Raw genomic sequence first — 19,963 nt, forward strand, 5'->3', positions numbered from 1 at the left:
AGTAACAGAGAAGTCATGTATTATTTATGCAGGAGCTCCACGTGTACTGTCTCTGGGATGGTCTGAGCTCAGCCCTCTGATTGGACACACCTTCCTCTCGGCTCACGCCTTCACTGTCTCCTCTGCCAGTCGGGGGCGGGGGCTGCGCCGCATTCACACCCGATGATTGGCCCAGATTAAATAAAAAAAAGTTCAGCTTTATCTCCGCGGGTTCGAGGAGCAGGTCGCGCGTTATAAATACTGCCGCCAGCCGGGGGAAAATGAGCACCGGTTCCTGATCACTGTGAGAAGGATGCTGCAACAAGCTCTGAGAGTGTCCGGCCGCAGCGCCTTCCCCCTGGTCAAGTGGATGGAGAGGTGGGCTGAGCGCGCATCCGCCAGGCAGCAGGGGGTGAAGACTCTGAAAGAGATGCCCGGGCCGTCGATCGCCAGCTTCGTCTGGGACCTGTTCGCCAGACAGGGGCTGTCACGGCTGCACGAGTTACAGGTAAGATGGTGATGAATGTAAAGAGGAGACAAAACACTTCACTTGTGGACATTTTCAATACTTGTCTTCTTCTATATATTATTTTATTGCTATACATTTCCACTTGCACTTCAATATACAGTCATGGAAAAATGATTAGACCACCCTTTTCTTTAATTTCTTGTTTATTTTAATGCCTGGTACAACTAAAGGTACATTTGTTTGGACAGATATACAAAAATAGCTCATAATAGTTTAATTTAAGAGCTGATATCTAGCCATTTTCCATGGTTTCCTTGATAATAACCAAAATCATGATCAAGAAAACCATGTAGCCTTCCTTTAGTTGTACAAGGCATTACAATGAACAAGAAATTGAAGAAAACAAAGGTGGTCTAATCATTTTTCCATGACTGTATGTTTAGGCTCATAAGTGGTGCATGATATACGTGCTCTCATTCTTATTTCTTTTTTATGTCATGGGCTACAAAACCCGCAAATCCATTTTTTTTAAATCTACAAAGTACCTTAAAGTTATATTATTATTGCATTATTATATTTTTGGCTGCAACTGATGATTATTTCCATTATTGACTATCTGCCAATTATTGTATGTGTAGATTAATCTATAAAATGTAAGAAAATAGGGGGAAAAAATGTGGAATTTCCCATATTTGACATCTCAAAATGGTATGTTTTATCTGACTAACAGTCCAAAAATACCAAACTATTAAAAGCAACAAATTCTCACACTTTAGAAGCATTAAAACCAACAAATATTTTGCTTATTATGTTGGTTAGAAAAATGATGTCCCCACAGCAATATTACTATTACTTTCATTATTTGTTATAGAAATAAAATTATAAAAAAATGAAGAAAAAAAGAAGAGGACAGAATTAATGCATTTCTAAAAAAATAATGAATACTGGTGGTTGCACAAAGCAACACTGAGATTTGAGGTGAGCACAGAGAGACATTTCCCATTCTGCAGAAAAATGTGAAGAAAAAAATCCACCCAGCCACCTAGTTTGTAACTGCACATGCATCATTCTGCACAAGCTCAAAATGAAGTAACACATGATGAGCAGAGGGAGGGCTTAAATCTCAATTTCCCTTTTGAGATGTAATGGTATGTAAACATTTTGCAAGTTAATTTATCCATCAGTTATCAGCACGTCTGCCAAGGAGAGAGGAAAATTTGGCCGATCAAACTGTTCTTATCAATTATGTATCTTCAGTGAAAATGATCAAATCATTAGTGGATTAGAAAAAAAAGCCTGCATGCATCTTTTTTTGTTCACTGGGTTTCAAACTGAAGAACAGAGCATTTTAACGTGATGCCAGTCGCCTCAGAGCCTGCAGGGTTTCACAAGGTCTCCTGTCTCTGTGTTGTGTCCCAGGTGGAAGGAGTGCAGCGGTACGGGCCCATGTGGAAGGCGAGCTTCGGCCCCATCCTCACAGTCCACGTGGCTGAGCCAGCGCTCATCGAGCAGGTGCTGAGGCAGGAGGGCCAGCACCCCATGCGCTCCGACCTGTCCTCCTGGAAGGACTACAGGAAGCACAGAGGACATCACTATGGACTGCTAACTGCGTGAGTACCACTAAGAGACTTCCTCTCCTCTCTCATTACAAACCTACATACAAAACTACACTGAACTCTAAACTCTCTTTGTGTTCTCCTGTCTTTTTAATCTGGTTTTTCATTTGGAGAAATGGGATAGCCTTAGTTTTAATCATTGGTTGTTCATCCCTGGTGATTATTATTTATTATGTATTTTCTATTGATTTTAATTTATTGATTCTTAACATTTTATTGCGCCGTTGTTGTAATTTTTAGTCTAGAAAAATTTTATTTTTATTAATTGTTTTCTTGTACTTTTTGTCCATGTTGTTTGTTTTGTTTTTAGAAATACAGTGGAAATAAATTAAGTTGTAATTTCACAGTATGATCTATGGCAAGAAAAACTTTTTTAGATTTAAAATACAAAGATAAGACAACCTATTCTCATCACATTTATAAATACTAAGCCATAGTGTTGAATGAAACTCTACTGGGGAAGGAAACTGAACTGTAAGGTCCTCAGTTTAACTCATACTGAGAAGTCAGACTTTAACACTTTAAATTATTTTTTACCAATGTCTTTGTCAAGGTCCTCTGGTGAATGAAATGAAATGAAAACTGGACAAAATCTTTTTTCCTAATTAGTCAAATACTCTTAAAACTGTTAAACAACAGATGCCATACTAAAACGAGTGTTTGTTCATTTTTACTGCGTTTGTGTTTCCAGCGAGGGGGAGGAGTGGCAGGCGGTGAGAAGTCTCCTGGGGAAACACATGCTGCGACCAAAAGCTGTCGAAGCCTACGACCAAACCCTGAACGCCGTGGTCAGCGACCTCGTTGCCAAACTTCGCCATCGCAGATGCTCCGAGGGCCTCGTCACCGACATCTCCAGCGAGTTCTATCGCTTCGGCCTCGAGGGTAAGGTGACATCATGCACCAGCACAGGCTGCACCACACTGTGTAAACATTGGTAATTAGGGCCAGCCACATGCAGGAAGCAGTAATATGTGATGCCTGTCAAAGCCTGTTGTGCCCCAATAGTCTCAACATTTCCATCATCGATCAACGTTAGCTCGCCTTTCCAGAGGTGGAAAAACACTATTCACATCCTTTATTTCAGGGCAGATATTTCAGGGGAAAACATTATGTTTTCATGCACTGCTCAGTTTTGAGATTTTGAACAGTTTCTTATCCATAACGTCTTTTTTCAGACTAGTGTAAAGAAAACATCCAAAATATACATTCAGGTGTTTATTTCAAAGCACATTGTCTATTTGCATCTGTGGATTTCTCTTAAATTCACCAAAGGTTAACATTAGATAGTCTCATTTGCATCATTAACTTGGGATGCAGAAATAACTGTCTTAATGGGAAAGTTTAATATTATTATTTATTTATTTTTATTGTTTTTACTCCATTCACCAGTGTTATCTTGCAAAATGCATGTAATTCTACAATACATGTCTTTTATTTTTATTTGACAAAAAACCATAAACACCTTCAACTCTTATATGAAACAAGAATTTTGAACCAGTCTGTATCCATTTATCAGATTTATGTTCTGGAGGTGTATGCAAATTAGCAAAAATGTAATAGGAAAATACCTCATTTGCACATTCAAACAAAAAATTCAAGTATTCACCTGCAGTATTTCCCCTTAAGTAAAAGTACCAGTTCTGCAATACAAAAGGACAAATTTATGAATTTCATGCATTTATTACCAGCAAAAGAAGAATGGCCTGTTTGAGAACGTTATCTTAGATATATTAGGTAATTGTCACTGCATCACTTCAGGTGTCAGATCAATTTATCCAAGTAAAGTTATATTTATTTCCAAATATAGGAGAGTCAAAATATATTATAAAATGGAAAAACTAAAATCTCTAAACTGCACTTAAATAAATGTGATTTGTACTTTACTTAATGAATCATATTAATCTCTTATTATTGAGTAAACGTAAACTCATTGCTCATTTCCCGCCTCGAGGCTCCTCAACTCAACAGTTATTCTTGAAGGATCAGAGGGCTGCACTCATTTATTTTCCCTTAGACTAAACACAGTTTCAATCCAGTGACTGTGCGGCCACATGCTCTCAAACATTTTGCAAATTGAGTGGTGTTGAGTGGGAGCTGGGCCAACTGTCGCTGAAAAATAAAACAGTTTCTTTTAAAGAAAGCCTCGGATGTGGTTTCATCTCCCTGTCAGCCTTTGTGTCGTGTCTTTCTCACCTCCTCATTTTTTTCTCTTTGATAGGCATTTCGTCAGTGCTGTTTGAATCCAGACTCGGTTGCCTTGATGAGGTCGTCCCAGAAGAGACGGAGCGTTTCATCCAGTCGATCAACACCATGTTTGTGAGGACGCTTCTCACCATGGTCATGCCAAAGTGGCTACACCTGCTGGTTCCTCAACCCTGGAACGTCTTCTGTCAGAGCTGGGACTACATGTTTGACTTCGGTAAGTAATCATTCCAGTTTAATGGTAGCAAAATGTATAAAAATGAACATAAACACAAATTCAAATACATTTAAAAAAAGACCCAAACAAACTTAGAGCTGGCACATTCTGTATGTCTTTCCCCACTTTATGATCACTTTCCTTCTGCCCGTTCTTATTTCTTACTGGCTGTTACTGGTTTTCAATCAGCACTCCTACAGAATGTTAAGACTCATCCAGATCTGAATCGAACATGTTTAAAGTAATCACTCTGGTACAAACTGGAACAGGGAGCAGGAGATTAAAGTCCTTAACCCTCACGCACTACAAGATCATCTGCATTGAAATTTGTCATCAGTCATGAAGACATGAAGTGTCGAGTTGTTTTCGCCAAGTTAAGAAAACAGATGCCACGTTTGTTAGAAAGTCTACTTTATAATAACTGTGCAGTTTTAGTACTTATTGAAGGGATAATTCAGGTTTTCAGTCAGTGGGGTTTTTTGAGGCACTTATGCATAGTCAGGGTATTACCTACAGTGGATCGCACCTCCAGTTAGTTTAGATAAGCAGGCAGGACAAAATGTATTTCAGCCAAAAAAATGAATATCAATTTAAGTGTACACTACATTTAGAATATTTTCTCCGCTTTACATTGCCACCAGACAGCTGTTTACAGGTTCATCTCAATAAATTGGAATATCATAGAAAGGGCATTTATGTCAGTAATTCAATTCAAAAAGTGGAAATAACACATTATATAAATCCATTACGAACAGAATAAAACATTTCATGTCTTCATTTATTTAATTCCTTCTAATTATAATGATTATGGCTTAGATTTAATGAAGATCTAAATACATTTTTGAATATAACAATCAATCTTAAAAATTATGTCTGAAAAGTATGTCCATCTATATGCACTGCAATATGCAATACTTGGTTGGGGCTATTTGACTTGAACTACTGGAAATTTACCTTTCCATGATATTCTAATGTATTGAGACGCACCTGTAAGTCCATGCAGGGTGGAACTACGTAAAGCTGTTATCTATGCTATCTAAAGCCACCAGACTCCATTGACAAAAGCAGTAATTTCACCTTGAAAAACACAGGAGTTTCAGGTCTACTGCTGTCTCAATCTGTTTGTTGTTGTTGTTGTTGTTGTTGTTGTTGTTGTGTGACTTTGGTGTTTTAAAGTGTTAGTTCGGATTCACTAAAATTTGTGCAACAACACGAACAAAACACTGATCAAGGAGATCCTGTAACTCTTGTGTTCTGCGAGGTAAAATGTTAAAATATTCTCACTAAAGAGGACCCTTAAACAGATATAGATTTTTTTGGTGGCTAAAATATGTTTAGCAACTGTCCATGGCTGTCCACATCAGTACATTGCTTAACTTTAGAGTAAGGACTCTTATCGCCAAACGAGAGGCATGCCAGCCTTCATCTACTTAAGGTCATATGCTGACAAGTATCTTAAATAACCCTACTTCAAAAATCCCAAGATAACGTGATATCCCTATACTAAAAATCAGAAAGTTCAGGAATTCCTGCGATGTTTCAGCATCTGTATTACATACTGCACCCTCACGGACTAATCTCTGTGCTTGCAGCTAAAGGCCACATCGACAAGCGTCTAGCGGACGATGCAGAGAAGGTTGCCCGCGGAGAGCAGGTGGAGGGCCGTTATCTCACCTACTTCCTGTCACGGACAGGGCTGCCCATAAAGACGGTCTACAGCAACATCACAGAGCTTCTTCTTGCAGGAGTCGACACAGTGAGTATGATTACTCTGTCCCTTCTTTGTCAGATTCTACCGTCAGTTTTAACTGATTATTAACCTCTACCTGTCCTTTCAGATCTCCAGCACCCTGTCCTGGTCTTTGTACGAGCTGTCCCGTCACCCCGAGGTGCAAGCTTCGCTCCGGGATGAGGTGTTGAGCGTGCTGGAGGGTCGGAGCATACCGGAGGCAGCAGATGTGGCCCGCATGCCTTTTCTGAAGGCCGTAGTCAAAGAAGTACTGAGGTATGACTTCAGAGATCTCACACGAAGACGTACAGTTTTCAATCTACAAGTTTCATTTTGTTCACGTTGTTGAACTTTTGTTTTCCAGGCTGTACCCCGTTATTCCTGCCAACGCAAGAGTCATTACAGAGAAAGACATCCAGGTTGGAGGCTACCTCATCCCTAAAAATGTGAGTGTGTTGAGAGAGTTAGCACACTTGGAAAACTTTCATACTCTGTGTTGACTATTTGGATTCCGATCTGTATCATGAATGTGGTCGCACTGTTACAGCACATTCAGACCAAACGTCTTTGCATTTCCCCTGTATGTTAAATTGCTTGTATTTGACCTTAAAGAGCCCCTTCTACTGGGCTGAATGTAAATGTTACACATATCTGACAGTACACTCTTTCCATCCAGACTCTGATCACCCTTTGCCACTTTGCAACATCACGGGACCCAGCGGTGTTTCCAAATCCAGATGATTTCCAGCCCGATCGATGGCTTAACAAGGACCAGAGTCACCACCCGTACGCCTCTATACCCTTTGGGGTGGGAAAACGCAGCTGCATAGGACGCCGTATCGCCGAGCTGGAGCTCTACCTTGCTCTTGCCAGGGTGAGTTGGCTAGATTTTATTATTTAAAAATTCCCATATTGTAAAAAGTGAGATTTCTATCTCTTTTTGATTATAAAGCAGCTCAAGGTGCTATAAATATAATGCACACAGCCCATGTTCAGAAACTGTGCCTTTAAATTAGTTGCCAGGGCCTTCTGTAAGGTTGTGATGTCACAACTATACTACATAAAGGTAGAAAAGGCCGCTTCAGTGCTGTTTCAGTCATTCAGTCAAATTATGGTGCAAAGACGCTGAGCATGCATATGCGGAAGACCCAGACATACTGACCAATCAGAGCAGATTGGGCTTTTTGGCAGGAAGATTTAAAGAGACAGGTGCTAAAAGCGTTTCAGACGCAGAGTTAATACAGTTATATTCAGACAGACATTATGAGAAAAATAATGTGTATTTTGAACATTAAATCATGAAAACATGTTCTAATAGAAACCCAAAATACAATACCTTAATACAATATCCTTGTACCTGCAATACAATAATACCTTGATATACACAGGTAGTTTGTGATTTGTTCAAGATGACTCAAAACTGTCAAACAGTGTGTATATTCAGCAGTAATTGAATGTTTGATTATAAATTGAAAGTCAGAACACTTTAAAAACCTCCAGTCAGTGAGTAAAAAAAAAACATTTTATGTAACATGTGTAAAAACCACTATAGCTGTTGCTGTTATATGCTGCATGTACAAAGATTCTTTTAATTATGTAACAAGTGATTTAGATTATCGATTAAATACCATTTGTCAGAAACTGCAGTGTAAGTTATGAATCCTCTTGCTGCATTTCTTCCTGGAATCATGTAGGGGATTAAAGATGTTGTGCAAATCCAGTTCTTAATGATTTAATTTGATTACTTAATCCAGAAACCTTGGTTAGGAGTCACCCCCCAACACTAAGCACATGAGGAGCATTTGATTTTGACTGTGAAGTAAATCTGCTTTCTCCCTTTCACACTAGATCCTGATAGAGTTCGATGTGAAGCCAGACCCAGAGGGGACTTCTGTGAAGCCCATGACACGTACGCTTCTGGTTCCTGAAAGTGTCATTAACCTCCAGTTTATTGAACGATGACCGACTCTGCTGAGCAGATCTGTAGCATTCAGTTAGAATGGACCTTCAACCTTCGACACGGCAAAGGCCAAAGCCCTCATACCTGTTACCTAGTAGTGTGTGCAGGCTGACGTGTGCAGAAGGACAAACGCTTGAAGGGCGAGCAGCGACGGCTCATCACTGAGGCTTTCTACTGGGACTCCAAATGTATTACTGTGGGATTTAGACTAAAATCACCATCAAGCACTTATTTGCACAGAAGCCAAGAGCAAGCCAGTGATCTCCTTCAGGATGTTTCAACAGACAATCTTTTATTCTTCAGTCAGTCAGACCGAGAATTGCAACATGTATTTGAAGCTGATTTTTGATTTCCTAGGAACCCCTTCCTAAATCTGATTATGACTTGTGTTCTTTTGCACTATTAACTATAGACAGCATTTCCTTTTGTTTCCTTGTGTCCTCGACGTGCACTTCATTTCTGTATATAAGTTTGAGATATGCACCTCGCTACAAAGACCAAAAACCATAACTCACGAGAGTGAAAAACTGAGAAAAAAATACTTCAGAGTTATCTATATAATATTGGAAATGTGGTTAGTCTTTGTTTATTGTTTTGTTGTTTTTGATGAAGTTAATTATCGAGTTGAGAGGTCTAGTTATCTAGAAGTTGAGGTACTCTGCCTTTGCATTGTCTGAAAAGTACTAAAGGTTTTAGCCAAGGCGAAAGGCTTCCATGTGATCGCTCACATGCTGTTTATTACCGTAAGCAATTTAATGCAATATGAATACGAATAAATCAATTAATGGGCAGGGTTTAAAAAAAAAAAAACAACAACACTTTGATTGTTGTTTTGTACCTCACATCATTAGGACCAAATTGGGTAATTCTGATAAATGGTTCAGTTAGACAATGACACATTATAGTCCACATAACATATTAATGTTTGTGTGTATGACATAGAATGCTGAGGCAAAACACCGTAATTTAAGACCAGAAAACGCTACTTGATTTTGCTGTGGTTCCCACGACTATTTTTGCAAAAAACAACAACACAGGACACTGATATTTGTCCACATGACGGAAAAGATCTAATTTTTTCAAAAGTCATTTTTTTACCAAGATTAAGTTAAGGTCTTTTGCCTTGCACTGCAGCGCAATGTGCTGTAAATAATTTATAGTATTAGGAGAGTCTCAGACTGGCACATGGACACGGTGTTTCTTCAGCTCTTGTTGAGCAACTGTGAGATTTTGTGTAGATATGATGTCCAATATACTGATCAAAGCGTATTTTATGAGGTGCTTATGGTAAAATTTAGTGACGGGTTCCTTTTTTAAAAAAAGAAAAAAAAAGGCAGCTGTTAAAATGATTCCTGTGTAGGAATGCACGGTGCCACTGTTTAATATCACAAACACAGGCCATTCTGCACTCAGGCTTTGTCTGTATTGTCTGTTAAATGTAACTTTATGCCACAATGCAACTCTATCTGTCTATTATGGGTTTTTAAAAAAACCTTTGATGAGTGATATACAACACATCACCACTTTCTAAATGTAATAAGCTTCAGTATCTGATTGTATTTATTCTAATTAAACACATTTTAAAACTGGTACTGTAAATGTCATTAAAATGTTTCAAGTTATATGTCTGCCTGTTTGTTGATTTTATTTCAGTAATATCACCTGTTTCTTTTATGTTAATGTGATGCCCACTTATAATGCCCCCGACATGATTCAGCATTGGCTTAAATCTCTGACACCATCAGCTGCATCAGATTAAGTCTGCCCAACCAGACGTGTGTATTTAGTTGGATGCCAGTGAACAAGCACCTGGAATGTCTGCAGTACTTTCCAACAAATACAACACAGAGTATCAACGTTGCAGTGTGACCATGTGGAGCGTGTGCTATGGTGCAGCAGCTGTGGGTCGATCATTTGGACCAAATCATTGCACAGGAAAATGGTGATCAACCTAAAACTAAAGATCCACCTTTAAACTAAAAGTCATGTTGTTTGACATTCAAAATCTTTGACAGCTTCAATCATAGTTCCAAGCTATAGCTGCCTAATATATAAATGTGTGTACACTACACTGCTACACTTAATACTTGTTTAATAAGGGAGCTCTGTGAAGCTAAAGAGCAATATCTGACTGTTGAGAGATTGGGCAGTGTGATTAACGCCACTAGAGATAAAAGAATTAGGATTTTGTTGCTTCTGCAGGTCTTCAGAAATACCTGACTATACTGGAAAGTTTTTTGATTCCTGTTGGGAAGAGGAAAAAATAAAACTGTTGGTGCACTAATAAAAAACATATATAATATATTATTATTATTATGAAGACTACACCTGATCCTGTACCTAACAGTAGCTTCTATTTCCTAGGTTGCCTCTATGTTTTTTTATGAAGCCTGTGGTTCTTGGATTATTGGAACAACAACACTGAGAGTATATTTTAAACCAGTACATTTTCATTTCATATGTAAACTACATATATGTATCTTAATGAGATTTTATTAATTATTGTAAAGAGAATAAGGGTTCTTCTATGTTTTTTTTAATGCATCAAATTTTGACAGTCTTCTTGTAAAGTCTGTGGTGGATTCTGTTAACACACTGTGCTCTTATTCTGAAAGCTGTGTTCAGTGTTTAGCGACAGGAAATAATTTAGATCGTTATTCACAGTTAAGCTTTTTGTGATTAAAGCAACATTAATTGTAAGCTAATGTTAGCTACCAAACAGCATATACAACTGTATGTTTGGACCTCTGTAAACCAGCTGCACATGACCAAGAGGAGGGTTAGCAAAGAGGAAAAGAAACTGGACTTATACGATGGGCAAATTTATTTGCCAATTACACAATTTATAAATCGATAAAAGTCAGATCTTGATCAATATTACTATCATTAATTATTTCATATTTTGCAGGTCAGTGCTAATTAACTAACGTTAGCACAAGCCAACTTCTAAATAATGCGTCGTTACCTTGCAGGCTAAAGCAGTAAGTCTGTAAGTCCATGAACTGTATATTTCTTCAAAAAGTACAATTTTATGAAATAAATATTGGACATACACTAACTTTACCTGTGATGCTTCACCTGAGCTGGCAGCTCCATCCGGTCCACTGCTGTCAGCCATTTTTGGCTTTGGCGCATGCGCGTTTGGAGATTTGGTTTGGTTGGATTATTTTCCCATGACCTGCCTGTGACCTACGTGACATCATTTCAACAATTTTCTACTGGACCCCACAAACTTGAATTCATTTCACAGTGAAGACTTCGTAGTCGTAGAAATTGGAGTTGTATTCACAAGACTTTGCAGTCAGCTTTTAGATTCATACTCTATTATCCATACTATTTTATTGACATACAAATGTTTACATTACGAATACAATGGCTAGATTCATGCACACATCTTTTTGATAGTTATCTTACTCCATAGACTGGCGGCTGACAGACACTCTGAGCAGCGGCAACATAAAAGCAGTAGAACTTTATATCGTGAAAAGTGTAAATATACTTTAAGTAGCTTGATATGGGACGTTAGCGCTGCAAATTAGACTATATCTGGCCGCCACAGTCCAGGTAATTAATGGGAAACTGCACGTGTAACGTAATACAGAGAGCAGACGAGACTTGTACACGCCAACCAGGTAGAGACAGAAATGACTTGCCGTCATGTAAATAAAATAAATAACATAAGGCTATTTAGTTTGTTTAATAAAAGGACAAGATAAGACCTGTTCTATAGGAAAGGTATTAGTAGAGTGAGTTTGGTGTTCACTGTTGTTTCACTAAAATATATTTTACAATAGTTGAGTATTACAATAGGGATGATATAATCATCACACATCTCAAATTAATTTAATTTTCAACAGTTTATTTAAAAAGTCCAAGTGGAAGTCCAGGTCATGGGGAACATAGTGTTATTCATAATTCAATATCGAATACAAGTAATTCCATATTAAATACCAATAACAGTGAAAATAAGTTTTACAATGAAGATTAATTTCTATTATGTTATTGGTATATTGCTTTTAAAAATTGCACGTCATAGAACACATTTACAGCGCACTTTAGTGAAAATGTTCACAAAAAAACTGGCATAGTTAGTGACCCTCCTCATATTTTCGTAAATATCAGATTTCCCACTTAAATACCCTGTTAGAATAATCGCCTAACTCATTTTTTTCAAGTTTTTCAGGACACACAAAAAAACTTGAATTGATTATTTCACTCAAAAAGGATGTACAGTAACAAAGGATGGCTATTGGCATAGTAATAACAGTATGTAAATTATGCAATTTAAGAGAAATAAATTACTTTGTGACTTAAGCAAGATATGGTAACACTTCATTTTGAAGGTGTCTACATAAGAGTCACACAAGCCTGTCAGAAACATGACATGACAAGTATCATGAGCATTAATGTTACTTCAAAGTGTCATTAATGTTCATGACACATCCCATGTCATGTTTATGACACGGTCATGTCACTCTTATCAACATCTTAGAGTAAAGTGTTACCACTATTAGTGTCAACAATAAAACACTGATAACTAAACAATATCCCTCTAGCTCTTCTTTGCTGGCTTCTTATCTGATGCCTATGAATGTGGCAAATTGTCAAAGAAGTGATGATCTTAAAGGGGTAAAATTACATGATCTGATCAACTGAGGATGTAGGCGATTTTACCAAAGGTGGCCAGCGTCATGAGGAGATGATTTAGGCAAAAAAAAACAATTTTGACAAAAAATGACTTTGACGATTATTTTAACAGTGTGACAAAATGTGTATTTTTGTCTTCAGAAATTGTGTTTTAGGCCCAAAATAACATAAAAAATAATAAATAAAATAGTTTTACTGCATATTTATCAACTGCCTTTACAAAGATGCTGCAGTCCTCCAGTACAGCAGGAGGCGGTAATGAGCCGGAAAACCGGCTAGCAGAGCAGCTAATGCTAACAGGAATACGTCAATTTCATGTAGCCAGTTAGCCATGTAGCTAGCTACCGATGTGTTTATAAAAGGCATAAATAGGCTACACAGACTCCAGTTAAAGGATCAGATACCACACTGAAGAGAAAAGGCGAATAAAGGTGAGTCACAAGACAGCGTAACTGCTTCTATTAGCTCGCTAAATAACTAACGGCAGCTAACGCAAGAACGTTATGGTAGCTAAGCTAATGCTAGCTAGCCGACGTAAACGACCGTTATCTTGATCAAATTATGTGTGTTAACCAAACAAACAGTAGTCCAATAGTGTCTGGGGGAGCTATCTTGCTCGCCACAATTATTGATTTCGTGCTAAATATAACACATGGAAGGCAGAAAGGGAAGTCCTACAGCTAAAGGTACATGTAAACAAAGGTGGCTATGTTGGCTAGCCCGTAAACAACAGCTATCTGTAAAGGGTCTTAGGCAGAGTTGTAGTAACATTTTGGATAAAGTCCCTTAGATTTGCTCGTAAACCCCCTGTCTGGTTATAATTTGACACTATGTTTCCAATTGAGCTAACGCAAAGCTGTAAAACCACACTGTTGCTATGATGTTTACTGTCAAGGAACAACTTGAATCGTTACAAAAGTGTCAATATATTTACCGAGCAGCCACTAGAGCCCGATAAAAACTGCTTGTCTAAGTGAAAGGCTCCTGTAGTCCACATTCCAGTTTACCTCAGAATTAACCCAGCCTTTACAGCTAGATATTATTTCAAAGGAGAATAAACTCCTGTTGGATTATAGTAATTGTGTGCAACCTGAAGTAAGCTAAAACGAATGCTCTTTGAACACTGCAGCTCTATGGAGCCAAGTGAAATGTTTATAGAGGTTTATGTAAGCCTCTAGAAAGGATGTCTAGTCACACCATGTGAGTAGCCCTGCTACTCTGATCAGAGGAATGTCTGCATTATTTCCTGATGTGTTTCATGTTATGAGGAACAGATGCAGGCAGGTGACCCTGTGGTTGGTGCACCGATGGCAGTAGCTGGTGCCCAGAGTCGGTCTGAGGACGAAGAGTCACTTGGAGTAAAAGATGAGAAAAGGACGGCAACACAAGCATTTGGCAGTGGTGTTCCCAAACGTAGAAGTTCCTCCAGGTCTGAGTTATTCTCTTTAGCTGTATGCCAAAATAACCAGTGCATTATGTTGGTATTGAAAGCATAGATGTGTTGTTTAATGCTCCTATGAATATTTAAAACAACGTCCTCAGGTCAATAAAGAGGAAGAAGTTTGACGATGAATTGGTAGAGAGCAGCCTTGTGAAGTCCTCCAGTAGAGTCAAAGGCCCTCCTGTCATAGAGCCTGTACGCTGTTCAGGGAGTGAACCTTCATCCAGTGAGAAAAAAAAGGTACGTTACACCTTAGAACCTGAACGTTCTTGCAGGATCTCATGGGAATGATAAAAAGCTCATAGTGCTTTGATGGATATAAAACATTTTTTGCCTTTATGTGACTGTCAGGTGACAAAATCAGGAACCGCTCTCATACCGCCTCTCACCATGGTAGTAAATCCTGCACCCATCACTAAAAGAGTAAAGAAAAGCAAGCAGCCACTACATATAACTAAAGACTTGGGAAGATGGAAACCCACTGATGACCTGCTTCTTATAAATGCAGTGTTGCAGGTGAGTAGAATGGAGAATATTTAGGAGTTGATGTGATCTTTGTCTGTGTGACTCAGTTTTTCAGTTTATGATCTAATGAATCTGTTTTTGTCTCTCCAGACCACAGACCTTACCTCTGTTCATTTGGGGGTCAAGTTCAGCTGTCGTTTCACGTTGCGGGAAATTAAAGAGAGGTGGTACGCTCTCCTCTACGATCCTGTCATCTCAAAGTAAGAAGAGACTTGCAGCTTTACCTTCCCCTCCAAGTTTTGTTATATTAGTTACCCGTGTCGATAATAATATTCTCTCTGTTGTCTCTTTGTTTAGACTGGCATGGCAGGCCATGCGTCAGCTTCACCCAGAAGCCATTGCAGCAATCCAAAGCAAAGCTCTCTTCAGTCAGGCGGAGGAAGCGCTGCTGGCAAAGATCGGTTCAGTAAGTGAAACTGTTACTTTAGGAACATTTCACTGGTGTGGTGAAATAAACTAACATATCACACCGCATTATCTAATCGGCTTTAAGTTACCAGTTTACTGCGTAAGAATTAATTGCAGTTTAATGAGTTTTGCTGTGTGTTTTCAAACTGCTTTTCTGAAGTAATTTTGTGTTACATTTCTCATTAAACAGACTAGTCAGCCCAAACTGGACGTGTTCCAGGAGCTTCTGAGCAAACACCCCGGTCTCTTTCACCCATCTCGCACCCCCAAGAGCCTGCTGGTACACTGGCAGCTGCTGAAGCAGTACTACCTCCTGGATGACCAGAGCGGTAAGTTGAGTTACCTACACATTTATACCAGTCTAATGTCAAAACAGTGTCTGGTTAAATGTTTTCAAGGTGCCTTTACTGGTAAATCTGATTTTCTCACATAATCACTTCCTAAATAAAGTGATGAATGCAACAATTCTGTATGTAATGGTCTTGCCTGCTTTGATTGTGTGTTGCAGTCCAGCCTCTCCCTAAAGGGGACCAGGTCCTCAACTTCTCAGACGCTGAGCAAATGGTTGATGATGTAAAGTTAAAGTAAGAGCTTGTTTCACTTTGCAGTTTAGTTTTAATTTCGTGTTTGTTTTACATAAGAAAGTATTTAATCTTATCTAGTATGTCCTTACTTGAATTTTCAAGACTGATAAGTTTTTCTGTGTTTCTTTTCACACACAGAGAGAGCAGAGATGAGGTGTTGGAACACGGTAAGAAATTGAAGAAAGTTGAACAGTGCAGTTATTTTTGGACAGCGAGAAGTTAAATATTTGATCATCTTGATATTGTTCACATAAATGTCCTCTGATTTACCTTCATCCTTACCTTTTAGAGCTGATGATTTCCGATCGTCACCAAAAAAGGGAGATCAGACAACTGGAGCAGGAGTTGCCTCGTTGGCAGGTCCTCGTAGACAGTATAACAGGTAGGTGTTCTTTTATTCACCAAGAACAAGCATATGGCTTTTATAGGTATAGGATTGTTTTAAGGACTCTAGTTCAGTGCAATTAATTTGTGTTTGTGTTTAAAAAGGGATGAGTATGCCCGACTTTGACAACCAGACACTGGCAGCGCTACGAGGAAGAATGGTACGCTACCTCATGAGGTCGCGAGAGGTAAGAAATCTTAAAGAAACAGTTGTTACGGAGCAGCAGTTGAAGAAAGCAGTGAGGGGAGTTTTTAATCTATTTTCACTGTGATGCTAATTACCTTTTTATTCATGTTCACACAGATAACTTTGGGCAGGGCGACCAAGGACAAACCGATAGATGTAGATCTTTCACTAGAGGGACCAGCCTGGAAAATATCAAGAAAACAAGGTAAATATAATCATATGTTGTATGTACAAATAAGGGTTTTGAACAGTTTGAACAAGTTGAACAATTTTTACTAAATATATTTTACATTTTTAAGTCTTCAACATTTTAGTTGGGAGATGTGTTCGAGCAATGAGTTCACTACATTCAAACTCGACAGAAAGTAAATGAAATTCAACAGTCTGTTAGTCTTTCAGCGAAAGTACTCAGCCATTCACAGATAGCCAGTATATTCATCTAATCCCAACCCTAATGCAGCATTTGAATGATGTTGCTGAAAAGTAACCAAACTACTGATCATCTTGATGTACACTCACAGGCCACATTATTAACCACCAAGGTGTACCTAATAAAGTGGCGGTGTAGTCTTCTGCTGCTGTAGCCCATCTGCTTCAAGATTGGACGTGTTGTGCGTTCGGTGATGGTCTTCTGCATACCTTGGTTGTAACGAGTGGTTATTTGAGTTAATGTTGCTTTTCCATCATCTCCAACTAGTCTGGCCATTCTCCGCTGACCTCTAGCATCAACAAGGCATTTTTGCCCAGAGAACTGCCACTCACTGGATATTTTTCTCTTTTTCGGACCATTCTCTGCAAACCCTAGAGATGGTTGTGTGTGAAAAAGATCAGCAGTCTGGCACCAACAACCATGCCATGTTCAAAGTCACTTAAATCCCCTTTCTTCCCCATTCTGATGGTTTGAACTTCAGCAGGTCGTCTTCACCATGCCTACATGCCTAAATGCATTAAGGTGCTGCCATTTGATTGGCTGATTAGATATTTGCGTTAAGGAGCAGTTGGAACAGGTCAACTGAATAAAGTGGCCGGTGAGTGTATACAATTTAAATTGCATGTAATCATTTCTGTCTACAGGAATTATAAAACTAAAGAATAATGGAGACTTCTTCATCGCCAATGAGGGCAGACGACCCATCTATATAGATGGCAGACCGGTCCTGTCGGGGAACAAGTGGAAACTCAACAACAACTCAGTGGTGGAGGTGCGTATGATTCAGACTGAATGTTATATTTGAGTGGTGAGTGAGACATGGCCCTCACACGCTGCACCTGTCTCTTCAGATTGCAGGTCTTCGCTTCGTGTTCCTCATTAACCTGGAACTCATCTCACTTATAAAAGCTGAAGCAGCCAAGATGACGCCGCAGTGAATGTCAGCAAGCAGAAGAGTGATCCAGTCAGGTCGTCTTTATCCAACAGAGGTTAACAGTTTAACTCACGAAGTGCAGTAGTGCTACAACAAATCAGCCCGGCAGCGGCCACGTTAACTTGAAATGTGAATCTTAAACAGACTACAGCTAAATCCTGCAGAAAGGTAGTAACAGGTGTTACTTGTTGTTTGGACACTTTCCATGTTGTAATGTAGACACTCTCGTTGTAGAGCCATGGGTTGTTGGTTTTTTTTTGTCTTTTTTTTTTCAATTTTTCAGAATATTGTATTTAAATTCTGTAGTAAAGCTTTTTCAAAATATTAAACTTGTATACATGATGTTCAGAAGTTCTCATTTGAGTCCAGTCTACTGCTGAAACTCTGTTTTACAACAAAAAGCTGGAAAAAAAACATCTCGTGACAGAACTATTTACATATTATTGGTAGAAACTTTTTTATAGCATTTTTTAAAAAACTGTTTACAAAGTCCTGAGAGTAACCAAAACAAAATATAGTGAAAACAATTTGAAAAAACATTTAATTTTGAAAATCCAAGACTAGAAGGATTTGTTCAAAGAAGTAACTATTGAGACCCTGAATCTTTATTTCTGAAGTGCTAATTTTGTCCGCTTTGCCAGCAGGTGGTGCTAGAGAGCAATTTTTTTTTGTTTTTTTTAGCATTTAAAAAAAATCTTTGTATACAGTTTTCCATGTTACAAACACAGGCATGTACACATCTATTTCCTTCCACTCCCCACCCCAAGGCATTATAATATTAATACAAATAAAAAATTCTAATAAAATACATTGAATAAGAAGGACATTTGGCCTATGAATAACACATGATTATACATTGACCAAGGAACAGGAGTTATTTTTATGAGGGACTTAAGCTTTCAGCTTATTACACTAAATTTTACATGCTATTCCTCAGTTTTACTTACAGCAGCATATGTTTGCAAAAGAGAGATTTATCTGATTGCAAAAGTAGAAAAATGAGTCTTCGGTCATATCGACATATATTTAATATTAAAATAACTGTAGTGCTACTATTTTGAGATTTATTTGGAATAATTCTGGTCAGGCTGAAATACTGATCACCTGTCTAGATTAAAACTACAAAATCCATATAACATGCTATAGCTAGATGTGTGTGCAGCATCATTCAAAAACTAATGTATTGAACTTATATTTCCACCTTGGTAAATAACTTAATCAATCCTGCAGTGGGGAAGCTCAGTCATCATTATTCTCCCTTTCTGACATTTACAGCTCTAATACATACAAAAGGTTGCAACAGACCAACATTTTCTTAAACACATATTTACTTAAGGTGTGTGTAATGTGTGCCATATCTTAATATGTGGAAATTTCAGCTGCAAGGAATTGTTTTGTCTGAAATGTTTCAGTGAGCTACAGAATGTCCTAGTCCATTTAACACAGAGAATACAATTACATGAAGCTCTCAGAGGGCAATAACATTGGACAATCTAAAAAAAACGAACAGAAAAGACCTGGTTAACTTAGGAAATATGTATAGAAATCTACCGTGGGTGTTGGAAACATCAAAACACACAGTGCAGTCCAGTGGATCTCTTGTTACCACAGAAACCCCCTACTACCTCAATATGTGCTACAGCTTATGTTTTGACTGGATTCCCCCAAACATGGCACGACTCACGCGTCTCACACATCTCACACGTCTCACACGTCTCACACTTCCAAAATTTAAACAAGGGAAAACCGACCACATTTCACACAGTGGTCAGATCCAAACATACATTTCACTTTAACACTCTGCCTCTTAGTTATGTTAAAATGTGCTCCGTTAAAAGAGAAGAAACGTAAGTGAAGAGCGGTGTCACTGCCGGTTTAGCTTCAATTTTAATTTAAATCAAATAATTGCATTAATTTCTAATTTTTGCAAAGTTACACAGTTTGGTTTTGAAAGCATAATTACTGTAAAAATAAACAAAAAAACAAGAGGAGCAGAAGCAATGACCTGCATTATACAACTGGTGTGACTGGGGTGGATCATTTTATGACAAACAAGGGAACATTGCACTGGGAAAGGACTTCTGACCTCATGAAAAGAAATTACTGCTGGCAACAAAATATTTTAACACTTATTCTCTTCAGGAAAGCAAAGGAGAAAAGAGATGCACTTGTGATGATACCTGGGGGAAAAGGAAAACGAATTGTAACATTTAAAGGGACACTTCATCCAAGTCAAATAAATAAAAAACAT

General features: G+C 38.4%; 2 protein-coding genes across 3 annotated transcripts; both read left to right on the forward strand.

Moving 5' to 3' along the window:
- The first annotated feature begins 272 nt into the window (after positions 1–272).
- Positions 273–9,788, forward strand: LOC131969080 (25-hydroxyvitamin D-1 alpha hydroxylase, mitochondrial). The gene is made up of 9 exons (XM_059330214.1): positions 273–487; positions 1,868–2,058; positions 2,756–2,946; positions 4,283–4,483; positions 6,076–6,239; positions 6,322–6,488; positions 6,577–6,658; positions 6,889–7,086; positions 8,061–9,788. Exons 1-9 carry the CDS (start codon positions 293–295, stop codon positions 8,172–8,174), a joined length of 1,503 nt encoding a protein of 500 aa, XP_059186197.1. The 5' UTR covers positions 273–292; the 3' UTR covers positions 8,175–9,788.
- Positions 9,789–13,098: 3,310 nt separating this feature from the next.
- On the forward strand, positions 13,099–18,054 carry mcrs1 (microspherule protein 1). Of its 2 annotated transcripts, none has more exons than XM_059329402.1 (14): positions 13,099–13,250; positions 14,094–14,248; positions 14,362–14,500; positions 14,612–14,776; positions 14,876–14,985; positions 15,083–15,191; positions 15,384–15,522; positions 15,702–15,777; positions 15,916–15,944; positions 16,067–16,159; positions 16,267–16,349; positions 16,466–16,553; positions 17,423–17,550; positions 17,630–18,054. In XM_059329402.1, exons 2-14 carry the CDS (start codon positions 14,094–14,096, stop codon positions 17,714–17,716), a joined length of 1,401 nt encoding a protein of 466 aa, XP_059185385.1. In that variant the 5' UTR covers positions 13,099–13,250; the 3' UTR covers positions 17,717–18,054. The 2 variants fall into 2 exon arrangements, with proteins under 2 accessions (XP_059185385.1, XP_059185386.1); XM_059329403.1 differs by lacking the exon at positions 13,099–13,250 and adding an exon at positions 13,606–13,914 and having other exon boundaries at positions 14,088–14,248.
- Positions 18,055–19,963: the final 1,909 nt, after the last annotated feature.

The sequence above is a fragment of the Centropristis striata genome, chromosome 3 (assembly GCF_030273125.1).
Source record: "Centropristis striata isolate RG_2023a ecotype Rhode Island chromosome 3, C.striata_1.0, whole genome shotgun sequence".
Classification (NCBI taxonomy): Eukaryota; Metazoa; Chordata; class Actinopteri; order Perciformes; family Serranidae; genus Centropristis; species Centropristis striata.